General features: G+C 44.4%; 1 protein-coding gene across 3 annotated transcripts in view; it reads left to right on the top strand.

Moving 5' to 3' along the window:
• The window catches only part of AFF4 (ALF transcription elongation factor 4), a 96,624-nt gene extending 85,930 nt beyond the window's left edge, over window positions 1-10,694 (top strand). For all 3 annotated transcript variants that reach the window (XM_073651240.1, XM_073651239.1, XM_073651241.1), the window contains 4 exons: window positions 229-322; window positions 637-680; window positions 1,638-1,858; window positions 1,975-10,694. In XM_073651240.1, the coding sequence (XP_073507341.1) occupies window positions 229-322; window positions 637-680; window positions 1,638-1,858; window positions 1,975-2,102 (487 nt within the window). In that variant the 3' untranslated portion in view covers window positions 2,103-10,694. The remainder of the gene's footprint in view (window positions 1-228; window positions 323-636; window positions 681-1,637; window positions 1,859-1,974) is intronic.
• The last annotated feature ends 5,557 nt before the right edge of the window (window positions 10,695-16,251 follow it).

The following is a 16,251-nucleotide window of genomic DNA, read 5'->3' as shown; positions in this document are numbered from 1 at the left end:
TGGAATTCATGCCTTAATGAAATGTTCTCATTCACATGGTGTAGAAGAATAGTCTTGTTGCTCCTTTCTGCTCTACTTTCCACTTTATATCAATCTCACCAGGGACTGAATTCCCCCGGGTCAGTGTATAAGTGAGACTTATATTTTCTGTGGATTTTCTTTATGTCCATGTAACGATTACGTGCAGACATATGTTACATTAATGCTATCTACTTGTGTTGTCTTCAGTCTCCGATGTCAGTCCCTCCTGTACTTGAGATTGTTTAAACTGAAGAAAGAGAGTGCACTGAAGTATTCCAAAACCTTAACGGAGCACCTAAAAGTAAGTCACTAAAATACATATTCCCTTCTAGGCTGTTGTCATCATTACCAGTAGTTAGTACAGGCGGTATTGTGCCAACTGGTTTTATTCTGGTAGCTTATGTGTAGTACCAGCTATAAGGTTGTGATATTGAAAAAGTCCCTTTCTAGGGACGAAACGTTGCCACCCTTGACATGATGGGTCAATGAAAGCACATTGAATTGGAATCTTTGGAGTTTGGTGTTACCTGTGAGGCTTTGCACTATAGATAGATAGAGCTGGTAATGAAACTTTTTTAACACTTGGTACATTAAATACTTCCTTTATCTTTACAGAATTCGTACAATAATTCACAAGCGCCGTCGCCGGGTATGGGAAGGTAAGAAATTCTGTGTTTAATTCCAGACTATACACAGCAGGGCTCATGACTGGTTTCCGCTATGTACACATACATAACCTGCAATAAGCATTTTGCTTTATTGGAGATGAGGTAAGAGTACATCCTCTAAGGTTTGGGATCAGACATTCCAGCATACCCAGTGCAGCAGTTTTTGTATGAATTTATTTACATTTTGGCGCTTTTGGGCTTTTCTCCTCCTTCCTCTTTCAAGAGGCTTCATTAATAGCATTTTGGGGTAGATGCACTATTTTGATCACTTCTTATTGTACTTTTAGGAAAGTGTGGTTCTTGGGGAGGGGGCGAGGGAAGTTCTGGCATTTTCGTTTTTGATTTTTTTTATTTTTTGGGGGGGGGGGGGGGGGTTACTATACGTGTTAACCTGAAATCGGTAGACTGCGTTTATACAGAGGCGACTGTGATCGTGATTAACTTGTACATATACATAAATGACCCATATGAAATATGTTTCATGTAAAGCACCCTCAAAAAACAAGAGGACTTTCCCTCAGTTTGGGATAAAAGAAGCAAGGCTTCTTTACCATGTGAACCATTAGTTAAGTGAATGGGCTCTGGCAGGGAGTATGCATATCGCATACATTACCGCCTCAGAAACCAGCGAATCCTCGCAACGCATTGTGCGTGCGCTGGGGGGGATCCTGAAGTCTGCAGTCACATAGCTTGACTGCAGACTTATCATCTTAGGCCAGACAATCCGTTTACTGACTAAATGGAGGCCAAAAACTACTCCTGCCTTCATCTGAAAATGTTTCATGTGCATGTCAAGAGATTTTCCAGCATGCTCAGTAAATGTAGAAAAAGAACAAAAATGTGATGTGTACAAACTTTAAGGTCTTTATATGTCCATGTGCCCTTGTGATCAATATTGTCTTATCATTAGATTGACACCTTGCATTATTTCTGTCTCTCTATAAACAGTAAGTCCGTCAGCATGCCTTCTCCAGTGTCTCCAAAGTTGTCCCCTGGTAGTTCCAACAACTATACCTCCAATGTGTCCAGTTCATCGGGTGGCACTTCGTCAGTAACTATTCCACAGAGGATTCATCAGATGGCTGCCAGCTATGTCCAGGTCACATCCAATTTTCTTTATGCCACTGAGATTTGGGACCAAGCTGAACAGCTTTGTAAAGAGCAAGGTGGTAGGTCTTTAATGTATTGAGCATACAGATCCATGCAGTCCTCTTCATGCATGTGACTGTCATTCTTCTAGTAATGGTCTCATTTCTGAAACCCTTGTTTTGTTCTCCCCCCTCAGAGTTTTTTACAGAACTGGATAAAGTCATGGGCCCTTTGATCTTCAACTCGAGCACCATGACAGAACTGGTACGCTATACCCGTCAAGGCCTCCATTGGTTACGCTTAGATGCCGGTTTGAAACATTAAGGACCCGAATAATGAAGCTTGGAGTATTTTCTTGCTGCCTCTACATTTTTCCACAACACTGTGTCCTGTTTAGAAGGAAGACTGCCATAACATACCGTCTGGTTGGCGCTGAGGACGAGCGGCTCCGCACAACTTTGTTTCAGCCATATCCATCTACACTTTCCTGATAGTCTTTGCTAAGAGACACGATGAAGCTTCACTTTTTATTTAAGAAAAGAAACGTATTTAAACTATTTTCCTAGCATTATGAATGTTATTTTTTTTCCATCATTTTACAGAGGAATCAATATTCCTGGTATCATGCACGATAACTTTTTAAACCTATTTATTTTATAAAGCTTAATGCAAATATAAAAACTATGGGCAGGCTGTGCCCTTCCCTCGTCTATGGTCAAACCTTCATCAGTGTTGGGGGTCATTTGGTCCCCACCTGTAGTCTGTAGTAAGTTCAACAGACCACACTGCTACCTTTTCTGATAGCTGTGGTGTGTCATGGAGTTGGACGGAGTAAGTGTTTGACCTCTTAAATCATGTCTTTCAGCAGTGAAGGGGATTGTGCAGTTTTTACTATATCACCTATATCAGAGTAGCCTTCCAAGTACTTTATATGATACAACATATGCATTTCTTGTTTTTATATGGTTTGTGGGCTTTTACTTTGTACTGTCTTTCCGTGTTGAGAAGAGAATGAAGAGCAGTGCATTTTAGTGTAGCGATAGGTACTTTTCATACTTGGTATACAACGGCTGTGAAAGAATGTTGAGATAAAAACCAGACCCGGAGCACGTCCATCCAATATAAGAGAGATTCTAGAGACTATATATAGAAATATATGAGAATATAGAAGTATTATTGAGTGGGTGAAGGACTGAAGCTCTCCACCACATGAGGAAAACACTATTTTACAATCAGTAGGATACATAGCTTGTATGAAATGCAATCTTCAGATTGGGTGAACAGGGTATGAATTATTATACAGAATATAATCGCATATGATGGAACCATGCCAGGCCTTTAGTATTGAATCAATATCTCGTATTTCCCAGTATTGTCCGTGTTGCAGAGTGTTTGGATCTACAGAAGTGTAGCTGGTTTTTCAGCCGATGACAGGGAAACGCATTGTGTAACATGAAGCAAGGCTTCTCTGTATTTAGCCCATAAAATGGGAATCTGTTGAGGTCTGCAATTCCCTAGTAAAATATACCTACACATTCTTTCTAGCCCTGGTGCCAAGGAATTTAAAGGTCTCCTTATTGGTGGAAATGCCAAGTTAGACTCCAAATTTGTTTTTATATAGAAGAAAAGATGTTCTACATTGTATGACGTGGATGCAAAATTCTCAATGTGTTAAGTGTTTGCTCATCAGAAGGGAAGGCTTGTGGAGTTCTTCCCAGTAGAATGCACCAGTGGTGGATGGGCGTATGGATCAAGCAGAAAGTCATTTTTATATTGATCATTTTAGCTTTAACTTAACATTCAGGAATCAGGTCTATTGATTGGGGGTGTTCATCATAGCCAGCTCTAAGGAGATTACTTTTAAAGGGGCTGCTAATTTAGAAAGATGTTAGGCTTCTCCTTACTAGCACTGCTTTAGGTGATTGACGTTGTAGCACTGCTGAGTGCAAGCTGTTGTCTTTACATATGATTTGACATACTGTATGTGTCCTTGGATTGAGTGAATGGCCTACTTCCCGCAATAGTGTAACTGTTCTGCATGACCAGTAATGGTTGACTGTGGTCATCTTCTGAACCTAGGATTATGTTTAGCCATGGGGATTGACAGTAATGGTTGCCAGGGTTAATTATCTCCAATACAAATTTAATATTAAGACTTTAAATTATGAACTTGCTATACACTGTAACTGCTGGTATTATTGCACATGTGACACCGACACATTGCTGTCACTTCCCAATATAAATAACACGCTCTTTTCTAGAAGAGGCATAACTTGATTATTCTAAAAAGAAAAAAAAATACCCTTGCCATATACTGGTTTCTTCACATACTGTTCCTAATGAGCCACCCTAGTTGTTCCTTTACATAGGGCTTGTTCAATATTAGGAAAACATAGTTGCCTTCTTCCCAAAAAGCTAAATCCCTGTCTAAAAGCTGAATTTGGTATTGCAGCTTTGCTCTATACACTTTATTGGGGGCTGAGATACAATACTAGACACTAAGTATTGCAACCATATTTTCTAATCCTGGAAAACCATACTCAATCCTGTAATGGTCCAGAGGGCTGAATGGGTTGTGGTGATAATGGTCCAGAGGGCTGAATGGGTTGTGGTGGTAATGGTCCAGAGGGCTGAATGGGTTGTGGTGGTAATGGTCCAGAGGGCTGAATGGGTTGTGGTGGTAATGGTCCAGAGGGCTGAATGGGTTGTGGTGGTAATGGTCCAGAGGGCTGAATGGGTTGTGGTGGTAATGGTCCGGAAGGCTGAATGGGTTGTGGTGGTAATGGTCCAGAAGGCTGAATGGGTTGTGGTGGTAATGGTCCGAAGGCTGAGAGGATCTGCTTTTTTTTGTCCAGGGAAAAGAGAAGTCATTGTTGTCTAAGGCAGTGTCTAATAATGTTAATGGTCCCCATTTACACTGTAATCCTTTACAAAGCCTGTGGCTAGATGTGGTGCTATATGTGGAATACACAAGCAGATCCATATACCAGACTATACCTAGAGACTGGGGGTCTCCTGTTACCATTGGTGTTTTTGCATGATCATTCCCCTTCCTTCAAACCACACTTGAAGAACTGAATTTCTGGACCATAAAACTGCGTGTAGGGGAGTGAGGCCCAATTATTTTATGTATTCGCTATACATACATTGCAGGTAGGATTCCTCCTTAATGACATATTTGTCATTACCCTGCCATCACCCAGGCTTCTTGCTCGGAGTATATTTGCTTTACCATGTCTTCCTCGCCACCCCCAATCTGTAAATGAAATCTTTAGGCGTTGGTTTTGCAGCAGGGATGTTGATTACTTTGTGGCACTTTACAAAAACAGTCAATGAAAATCTATTTTGAAGTAACCCAAAATGTAAATTGGCACCAGTGTTTAGTGGGTGATTGTTAGGATAATGGGTCACAAATCTGCTTCAGTTTCATAGGGCATGTGCAACCATCGGTGAATGCTCCCCATGATATAGTTTGTGACGCCTTGGTTGCTGGCTTAGCGGGAATCTGGTGTGGACACAGACTGTATTGCTTATTTCACAGTGTTTTCTTCATTTTACCTCACTTATCAGGTGACTCTTCTCTTTGGGAGGGCTGCTATCAAAGTGCTTTCATCCAAAGTATCCCAAGAAGGTGCATCTTGTGGTGCCCACACATACATCCTTGTTCTGTTCACAGCAGGCTTTCCTTCTTCCTCATAAATACCAGTGATGGATGTCTACATATTAATCATTTGTGTGGGCCCTTTATAGATGGGAGTGAAGCAGTGGCTGTGTATTTAGCCTTATGCCACGGTCTCCTCTGTGCCTTACCTCAGTATCTTTTCTAGAACTAGGACTGTTAGCGAGAGCCGTCTATAATGCGTCATTGGCGATTCCTGTATTATGTGAACAGTATAGGGGAAATTCACCATATGACTGCGACTGTTCGGGTCTATTTCCCATTGTCTAGTTACATCCCAGTGTTCTAGTGAGAGAAGGAAAATGTGTGGCTTTCTCTGGGTCATATGAAGGAAGCAGAAAAGAAAAATGCACTCCAAGTAACATTAAAAAACGGGCCGTTCTGTAAGTACATCTTGTGTTAGTAACATGAGACACCTTGATTTGTAGCATGACTGAGACCATCTCTGTATTGTCATAAGGGAAAGCCATATTTACCAATCAGTGTATGATAGCTGCCTCAGAGAAATGGCAATCATTAGCCATTTGTAAAAGGGAATCTTTTGCAATGTAATCCGAGGGCACCATGATGTAGAAGTGGAGTCTGATTACAGGGATGTCACTTACTAGGCTGTGTTTTCCTTTTTCAATACAATCAGTGTTTTATCAGCAGAAGATTATCACTACAGGACAACTGGCCTGTGCCTTCTAGTCCAACCATGTCCCCACCACTTTCTGTCACTTTACAATGTACTGAGTGTCTTCCTCATACTCAAAAATGATGCACGGCGGAGCGCATACATCCAAATCCCGTTCTGTGGGAGCAAGGGATGTATGCCCCGATTGGGGCGATAGAGCGTGTACCTAACGCAATTTGAAAACATTCTCCTAAACAGCTCAACAACTGAGCTCTGCTAGATCTGCAGAAGAGAAAATATTGCTGGAATCAGGGTCTCTGTCTCTACTTCATGCTGCTGTCAGATTACATTGCAAAAACCTGCTAACAGATACCCTTTAATAAAAAAAAATAAATAAAATCATGTAATGAATGACTATGATGGATTATATCCCTGATCCAGAATTCCTCCCTTTTATTAGACAGTATTGTGCCATCAGCAATATTCATGTTTTTCCATTTCCTGCTCTTGCAACAGTTTAATCCAGTACTACTCAGATTAGGATTTTGCTGCCCATAACTGCTATTCTGCAGGGTGCCACTTAGAAAATGGTTATCTAACCCCATACAAGAGGCATCACCGTAGTATTGTAATTGTGAGGACGCCATCTGCCTCCTACTTGCTGCTTCCTTCCCCTCTCAGTAGGTAGTGGCACCCTCTCTACCAGCACCCGGTTGACTCTGTGTGCATCTTTACCCTGAGGCGGTGTCTTGTGCCAATTGAAAAGCTTAGCTGCTCCATTTGTGGAGAAATGATCCATTATTTGACCATTGAAAATAGATTATTTTTTACATGAGCAAATGACATTCTTATGAAATCATGACACATTGAATTATACAGATTTATTTTGCTATCATAACATAGTCCTATTTAGTCAGATGTACAGATTGAGAATAATGTGAAGTAACTGAAGCGCATGTATGGAATTATCTCCAGAATAGCTATACTGTAAGCCTCGAATAGAAGTGACAAAATGCCCCTCCTGTATAGTGGAACACATGGCACCTTTCCCGTATGTCAGACATATATAGTAGAAGGGGAACCACTGCTAGAGGACACATTATTGTAAAATAATATTTGTTGTAATTTTTATAGAAATGTCATTCTTCCAGGTTTTTCAGATCATTGGCTTGAAATCTGGGCTAAGACTACAAAGCATTTACTTAGGTGGGCGATCCAGCTCAAACTAAATTCACAAGTGATGTTGGGACAGAAGCCTACAAAGTACACTAAGGACATGACATGCTTACAAATGTTCTATGAGGTCTCAACATCACTACTTGGTTCTTGCTGTAGTACGCAGTGTGTAGTACTTGTTTAATATGGTTGTAGGGTTTTGTCGATGATTTTCCTTTCTAGAGGTAGCGTTCAACCAGCCATATCATTATTTATTCACATGGCAGGAATACGGCGGCGTCTTCTCCCCGTTCCTGCAGATTAATATTCAAGTGCAATGTTCTCCTTGTAGATTACAGCTAAATTGCTGTTTTTGTTCGTATTTTTTTTTCTTGATAAATAAATGTATTTATAATTGTCCATACACATGGAAGGATACCAATATAGCTTCATACATACTCTGTGGGCAAAGGGGTTTTTAATGGTATGTGTCCTGCATCAATAACATGCTACCTGCAGTTCTTTCTATTTTGCAAGTTGTAATTTATTTCTGCTAGATACAGATTTTAGTTGGATTGTATACAAAGATGATTATGGACAGGTCTGAGAAATGCTGAGACTTGTGCAGTACTTTTTATAGCTTTCCCTCTTGGCAGTGTTAAGAGATATATATTCACAAATACTATTATACTAATGAAAGAAAAGGCGGAACTTGGGCTACGTTCACACTTCCATTCGGACACTGTTTTGTTATGAGACTATTTGAATTAATGTCCAAAACTGATTAATATCATAACCGATGCGGAGTAGAAATAGTGCCCCCCCATTTATTATAGGTTCTCTTATTTGTCCGTTTTTAAAACTGAAGTAAAAGTTCTTCATGCAGAACTTTTTCTTTTGCTCTATAAACGGACACAAAATGGAACCCAGATGGATTCCAGAATAGTCAATGGGGTCCCTCTGAGCATGCCGTGTGTATATATATATATGTATATGTGTATGTGTGTATATATATATATATATATATATATATGTGTATGTGTATATATATATATATATATATATATATATATATATATATGTGTATATATATATATATATATATATATATATATATATATATGTGTGTATATATATATATGTGTGTGTGTATATATATATATATATATATATATATATATATATGTGTGTGTGTGTGTGTGTGTGTGTGTGTATATATATATATATGTGTGTATATATATATATATATATATATGTGTGTATATATATATATGTGTATATATATATATATATATATATATATATATATATATATATATATATATATATATATGATTAGGTAGACTCTATCTGGTCTTGGAAAGTGGAATTCCTTGATGATTCTGTCAGTCATTCTGTTACACATTCACAAATTGCAGAACACTGGTTTACGCTCACATAACTTACTGCTCATCTTGTCATAAGCTCTTCACATCGATAACATATATTCTGCACTGTCCTTGCACAGGAGTTTTGTGCTGCAGTTTTTGGAAGCATTTTCGTACAATAAGTCACGTGTATGATCATGTCTTCCATTTCACTGAAAGACTTTGATGTTAATAGTTGACTCATTTGCAGTATTAAGCAATTGTATTTACCTTCTCTGCTCTATGTATGCTGTCATTTTTCCAGCTTGGTTGTCCTAAACCTGAACTTCTAGTTCACCTGTTGCTTGACCACATTAAAATTGCAGTTCTGTAGTCCATCCACATTGCTGGATGCAACCATCATGAGAATGAAGCCTGACTGCCATTCTTGCCCATTTAAAGAAACATTTATTTTTTATATCGCATCATGTTTTGATATGGTAGGTCAGATGATTACAATGTTAAAAACTTAAGAATGAACCATCAATGTGACCACCTACCACTAATGACTGACATGTCAGACTTGTGTGATCATTGCTTAAGAATTGGCGGTCTTCATTTTCTGCATATGTAAGGTCATGTTCACACTTCCATTTGTACATTCTGTTTTGTTTAGAGTTGAGGAACAGACAAATGGAATTAATATGCTAAACTCGTCTGTTGCATACCTTATAGAAATAGAAGCAACAGGTCCTCATTGATTATCTGGTCCATTAGGGTTACGACATGGTTCAGTTATCAAAACTGATACGTCACGGAAGCCCATAATCAATGCTGTTCCTCTGCTTCTGTTTGCATCAGTTTTGTACGGATCCATTTTGGACAAGGATTTTGATTCTGATCCATTTTGAGGAACAAAGTGCCTGAATGAAAGTGTGAACATAGTCTAAGATGGACATCAAGAACTCTAAGGTTCTGTTCAATTCTGCACAAACAGCATGACAGAGCAGAAAAAAAGGTTTGAATCTAACCTAAAATACAGAAATACTACTTATGTAAGACCTCAATGCACCTTATAAAATAATTGGAAGACCCCGTATGTAGATGCTTCACTTTATAACATCATTTTACTAGTGCGATTTTATGTTTACTGTAAGGTATTTTTGACATTCAGGCCTACAAGACCTTGTGCCCCAGTGTTATTTCTGGTAGCAATATTGTTTCAGGATTTTTTGGGGTCTTCTATGTTGACGTGTATTGCAGCTTCTCATTTGAAGGCATTCTCAGTTCTAATGTATTTGCCACCCATTTTTACAACATGATTCGCCTCCATACAGACACTCGGCTCCCCTTCCGCTTGACGCCAACATTAAGTATTGCAGTTGAGTAATGTAGGACACGATGCATAAAATGCCGGACTTCTCTTGGTGACACTCAGACGTGTGATCTGCTTCTACTTCCTGAACGTGTTCTAATATGTATTTTAGAATGTTTCCCATTTCAAGTCTAATCAGGGCTTTGGAATGTGTCTGTATTTATTAAAAAAGATCATTTTTATTGTTAAGATGTAGTATACATATTTTTATTTAGTAATTAATTTTTACCACTGGAAATTACATTTATTTAGAAAGGTACTCCAGATGAAAAAAAAAGCTTTTATTATTATTAATCAAAATTTTGTACTGTGCTTCAATCCAAAATGTGTCATTTTTTTAACCAAATCTTTAATTAAAAATGTTTATTTGTTGCAATACATTTTTAAATGACAAAATGTACTTTATGCTCTCAAATTTTCAATTTCTATGCGAGTTTGAGCTTTTCACTTCACAAAGCTGTAATGTTAAGCAAAGTTTTTCTCTCCCACACCTGTATAGTATATGTATTTTGTGGTTTTTGAGAATATAGGAAGTTTAGAGTGTCCGAAGCATAAGTTTTAATGTGTATTTTTAAACAAATGTATGGCAATTCAAATACTTGGAGAAAAGGGTATTGCATTTCAATTTGTAAAAAAAAATAAAAATAAAAACCTTTTTAATTGTCATTAAAATGCTTTGTAAAATGCAAACTGTAACTGGAGAAACTACATTTAATAAATATCATAGATTTTCTGTATTGAACAATTTGTCTCTTTCATGGTGGTTTTGTGGCAATGCCAGTACTGAACTGGTTCTTCTACCTTCTTTCACCAATGACGGCAGCAGTGGGAGATGGTCCCACCACTACAGATGGACAGGAAGCCTAGCTCAAATTGAAGCACACACCCATGTATTTAGGATAATAGTTTTTGCCCCTGAATCATGAAGGACAGCAGTAGTCTGTGGTGCAACCAGACATTGAGGAGGAACCCAGCCAGGCTATACCCTTTTTGATATGGGTTATTTTGCTTCATGTGCTCTGGTTATGAAATTGTTGCTTGTAAATGGGGATAGAAGAAGGTGATGAAGTCTGGAAAGGCAAGAAAAGTCGTCATCGTGGCTTAATTTAAATAAGCAAACTGACACAAGATCTGGAGAGACCAGCTAAAACCCAGTTCATGCTCCTGGTTTGGAGTCGAGAATGGGCTTGCAGCATGCTCTAATTCTGGTGAGGGAGAAATCGATGGATGAAGGCTTATTTGTCCACTACTTTCACATTGATTCCCTATCCGTATCACTTGTAGGTGGAGTTGTAAGTTGTTAAGTCTCAGGCAATACTCCTAGTTAGAATTGACAAATCTGTATTTCAGCAGCAGAAGGGAAGGAAGGGAGACACAGATCCATTACTAGTGGGTAGGCGGAGCCCCACAGGATAGTTCACCTCAGATTAGAAAAAGTGACGACCGGCCCCTCCAGCTTAGGCTCCTCCTACTCCCATGTCCTTCAGTCTAAAATTTGAGGTCGCAGAGGATAGTCGCTGCCTTTGCAGCTCCTCAGAAGAATTTTTTATTTTATAATTTCCGGAGACCTGGACTCCCCGTGGTCTAGAGGTCTCAGGGGGTCTCGGCGCTGCTGGGACCCCTGACCCTCCCCTGGCAGATCTGTGTACCCCCTAAGGAGGTCCCCGCTGAAGCCTGCCGGCCCCGGGGGATACAGGGCGCTCCCTGGCGGAGACGCACACCGCTTCTGTGGGGTCCCTGCGCGCTCCGCCGTGGGGGGGGGCAAAGGACCACGGCGCCACACATCTCTGGGGGTCCCTGTGGCGCTCAGCTGGGTAAGTGCTCTCAGGGTCTGAGTGCTTCAGCGGCTGCGGCGGCAGCCGCTGTTACTGTACAAGTGGTAACTGCTGTTTTGTTCTTGCAGGAAGGATATCTCCACTGCATACGGCGTTTGTGTTAGCAGGGGAGCAGGGACGGAGGAGCCGCGGGCTACGTTAGTATGCGGCGGCAGGGGGCGTGGCTTCGCGCCTCTCTGCTGCCTGTCATCTTGGCCTCAGGCAGGAAGCGCCCGGAAAGCGCGCGCTGGAGCTGTCCCAGCCCCTTCTTCTTCCGGGTCCTTCTGCCGGCGTCCATTACCACGTGCAGCGCCTCCTGCTCCCTGCTCCCCGCTCTCTACACCACCAGACCGGGAAGAGCAGTCACCGCGGCCAGCTGGTAAGTCACTTCTGCCTTTCAAGGCAGAAGATTCCTTTTTCTCACTTTTGCAGCGCAGAGCACCTTACTGCTGGCCTGTTAAGGCAGACAGGGTGTGCTATATCCGGCGCTGCTACCTCTCTGCTGAGGAGGCTCTGGGACTCCCACACCTCTGTCCTTTTAAGGCAAAGGTGTATTGCGTGGTCAGCTGCATTAACCCCTTCTGAACGGGGTCTGGCCTCATCAGGGCAGTTAACCCTTTCTGGATGTGCATGCTTCTGAGTGCATCACCCTAGTCTGTTAGGTTAACTTTTGCTCTGCAGGCAGCTGGGGTAGCTCTTCTCCCTCTAAGGAGGAGCTTTAACCCTTCAGTGCTTGGTGTTTTTTTGCGTAGGAACAGGCTGTGGTAGCGGAATCACACATCCTCGGTTACTGTACCCATTGTAAGGGGTTATTACCGCCTTATCCGCGACGCTCGCAACTGTGTGGGGGCATGTCGGATCAGGGACCAGGGGGCGCGGACCTCTCTCCCGGTCCGCTTCAGGATCGGTCACGCGCTTCTGATATGCCGGGGTCTTCGACGGCGTCAGGTTCGACACCGGTCGGGGGTCTCAGTGATGTTAAAGTGGAGGCGCTCACTCGCTCCATTGACAGTCTGTCTGACCTTCTGGGTCATTGGGTATCAGCTAAGTCCCAACCGACGTCACGAGGCAAGAAGCGCCACAGGCCTGTGGTGGCGCTGTCTCCTCCGCGCAGTGCGTCGGAGGCTTCGGAATCACCGACAGACTCTGCTGGTGAGATCTCCGATTCTGATGAAGAGGATCGGCAGGGTCGCTCTGCTTCGCTTTCGGGCCGCGTGGACGCTTTTATTGGGGCTATGCGGGAAGCGTTACAGCTGTCTGAAGAGGTGACGAGGCGCCCTGGCTAGTCGGCCCGGCTGTATCAGGAGTCGCGTCGGGCTCGTTCAACGCTGCCGGCGCACGATGAAATTAACGAGGCGGTGGAGAAAGAACGCCTGTGTCTGGATAAACGCTTCCAGGGGATGTGGTTTTTTGATGCCCTGTATCCCTGTTCCACGGAGACTATCGCTAATTGGGTCCCCTCTCCTAAAGTGGACGTGCCATTGTCTCAGCTGAGCAAATCCTCTTTGCTTCCTGTTAAAGGGAAGGCGAGTCTACAGGATCCGCTGGACAGAAGGACTGAGTTAGCGGCGAAGTCCATCTACGAGGCCGCGGGTCATCGATTCCGAGCGGCCTTGGGGGCCATGTGGGCTGGTGAGGCTTCTCGGCAGTGGTTGGATCAGCTGCGGACGGCGTGGCATGATGGGACTCCGCTGTCTGAGGTGGAAAGGCTCTTCCAGCTGTTGGAAGAGGCGGCCCGATATGGCAGGGACGCAGTGCTGGATACTACTTTGGTTCTGTCCAGGGCTCAATCCTCGGCCGTCAGTCAGGAGAGCACTGTGGCTTAAACAGTGGACTGGGGACGCAGTATCCAAACAAGGTTTGCTGAGTCTGGCGTACAAGGGCGGTCAGCTTTTTGGTTCGGACCTCACGGAGCTGATTGCTAAGGCCAAGGATACGGCTTTGCCGCAGCGGAAAGCAGCGGCTTCTACGTCTGGCAAGTCAAGTGCCGGTAGTGGCCTTTCGGCCCAGGGGGGCGGTTCAGTCAGCCCTCTTGGAGATCGGGTCGTCCCTCGTCTTCCGAAAAGAAGACCACCCAGAAATCCCGTACACCCTGGAAACAACATTTCCGTCTGGACAAAAGGGAGGTTGACAAAAAGCCCGCTAAAGCGGACTGACGCCAGGAACCCTCTCGAGGGCTCTCGGTGGGAGGTCGTCTGCTACAATTCGGGTCGATTTGGGCGTCCCACGTATCGGACGCCTGGGTGACGCGGATTATGTCGGCAGGCTATTTCATCGTTTCATTCTCGACCCCCGGACAGGTTTAGTCAGTCACGCATCCCGTCCGAGCCCAAGCTGGCTGCCGCACTGCTGCGGGAGGTCGACTCTCTTCTGCAGCAGGGTGTGGTGGTTCCGGTTCCGCCGGAGGACGGGGAAGGGGGTTTTACTCCAACCTTTTTGTGGTCCCCAAAAAGGAGGACAAGTTTCGCCCCATTCTGGACCTCAAAGAATTGAATTTTCATGTCCGGACCCGGAAATTCCGTATGGAGTCTCTTCGCTCTGTCGTGGCGGCCCTGTCGCAGTACGATTTCTTGGAGTCTATCGACATCCGTGACGCCTATTTGCATGTCCCTATCGGCAGGGCTCACCAGCGCTTCCTGCGTTTCGCCATAGGTCAGGCCCATTACCAGTTTGTGGCCCTTCCATTCAGGTTGGCCTTGGCGCCCAGGGTTTTTACAAAGATTCTGGCGCCGCTCATGGCGCTCCTTCGAAGGCAAGGAGTTACGATTCTCCCCTACCTGGACGACCTGTTAATTGTGTCGCCCACAGCGGAGGAGGCGGTGACAGCTCATGATCTCTCCCTTCAGCACCTGGAGGACTTCGGGTGGCTGGTCAATTGGAAGAAGTCGTCATTGGAGCCGTCGCAGTCAATCCTGTTCTTGGGGATGCATTTCGACACGGTACGGGCAGTGGTGTCCCTGCCTCCGGACAAACAAGCGAACCTTCGTCACCATGTCCAGGCTATGAGGTTGGCGATGGCGATGTCCATTCGGAAGTGTATGCGCCTTCTGGTTCTGATGGTGGCGGCAATGGAAGCGGTACCGTTTGCACAATTTCATTCTCGGGGTCTCCAAGATCTTATTCTGACCCGTTGGGATCGATCACCGGCTTCGCTGGATCGCTGTGTCGGTATCTCCCACAGGGTGCGAGAGTCTCTTGGATGGTGGTTACGTCCGGAGGCTTTATCCCTGGGGAAATCCTTCCTCCTCCCACGGTGGTCGGTCATTACCACCGATGCCAGCCTGACTGGCTGGGGGGGGGGTTTGGAACGATCTCTGGGTTCAGGGGGTCTGGTCGTCAGAGGAGTCGTCTCTGCCGATCAACATCCTGGAGTTGAAAGCGATATTTCTCTGCCTCCGACAATGGACGGTCCCTTTGAGCGGTCTGCCGGTCCGGATTCAGACGGACAATGCGACAGCTGTCGCGTATATCAACCATCAGGGCGGGACGAGGAGTTCCAGACTCATGATGGAGGTCTCTCGGATCCTGGTATGGGCCGAGTCCAGGGTTCCAGCCATCTCCGCGATTCACATCCCAGGAGTGCTGAATATCACGGCAGACTTCCTCAGTAGCGAGCAGGTGGATCCCGGAGAATGGAGTCTTCATCCGGAAGTTTTTGCACTGCTGTGCTCCCGTTGGGGGACTCCCCAAGTGGACTTGATGGCATCCAGGCTGAACGCCAGGATTCCGACGTTCATGTCCAGGTACAGGGACCCGGAGGCTGTGGCGGTAGATGCTCTAGTGGCCCCGTGGGACCAGTTCGAGCTGATCTACGTGTTTCCGCCGGTATCCTTACTTCCTCTGGTGATCCGGCGGATCAAACTCGAACGAATTTCGGCGATTTTGGTGGCGCCGGATTGGCCGCAGAGGGCATGGTATTCAACGCTGGTGTCTCTTCTGGCGGCGCCTCCGTTTCCACTGCCTCTTCGCCCGGACCTGTTAACCCAAGGGCCCATTCGCCATCCGGACCTGAAGTCACTTCGTTTGACGGCGTGGCACTTGAGACCAAGATCTTGACCCGTCGTGGGTTTTCGGCCGAGGTCATTGCCACCTTGCGGGCGGCCAGAGGTCCAGCTACGACTAGGATTTATCACAGAACTTGGGAGGCCTTCTATTCATGGTGTTCTGGATTGTCAAGGAACCCGAGGGTTTTTTCCATTCCCAATTTCTTGGCTTTTCTGCAATGTGGTTTGGCCAAGGGTCTGGCGGTTGGTACCTTGCCGGGGTCAGGTATCTGCACTATCCGTGCTTTTTCGGAAGGCTATTGCCTCGCGCAAGGATGTGCGTTCGTTTTTTCGCGGGGTTGCACGTCAGTTTCCGCCTCGGAGGGCGTTTGTGGCTCCTTGGCGGCTCAATCTAGTTTTGGAGGCTCTTCAGCATGGGCCGTTTGAGCCTATGGATTCAGCTACGCTTTACTTGCTTTCTTGGAAGGTGGCCTTCCTGGTGGCG

Source organism: Phyllobates terribilis, unplaced genomic scaffold (genome assembly GCF_046119375.1).
Source record: "Phyllobates terribilis strain yellow unplaced genomic scaffold, ASM4611937v1 Scaffold_11__3_contigs__length_659146591, whole genome shotgun sequence".
Lineage (NCBI taxonomy): Eukaryota > Metazoa > Chordata > Amphibia > Anura > Dendrobatidae > Phyllobates > Phyllobates terribilis.
This window is presented reverse-complemented; position numbering and strand designations above follow the sequence as displayed.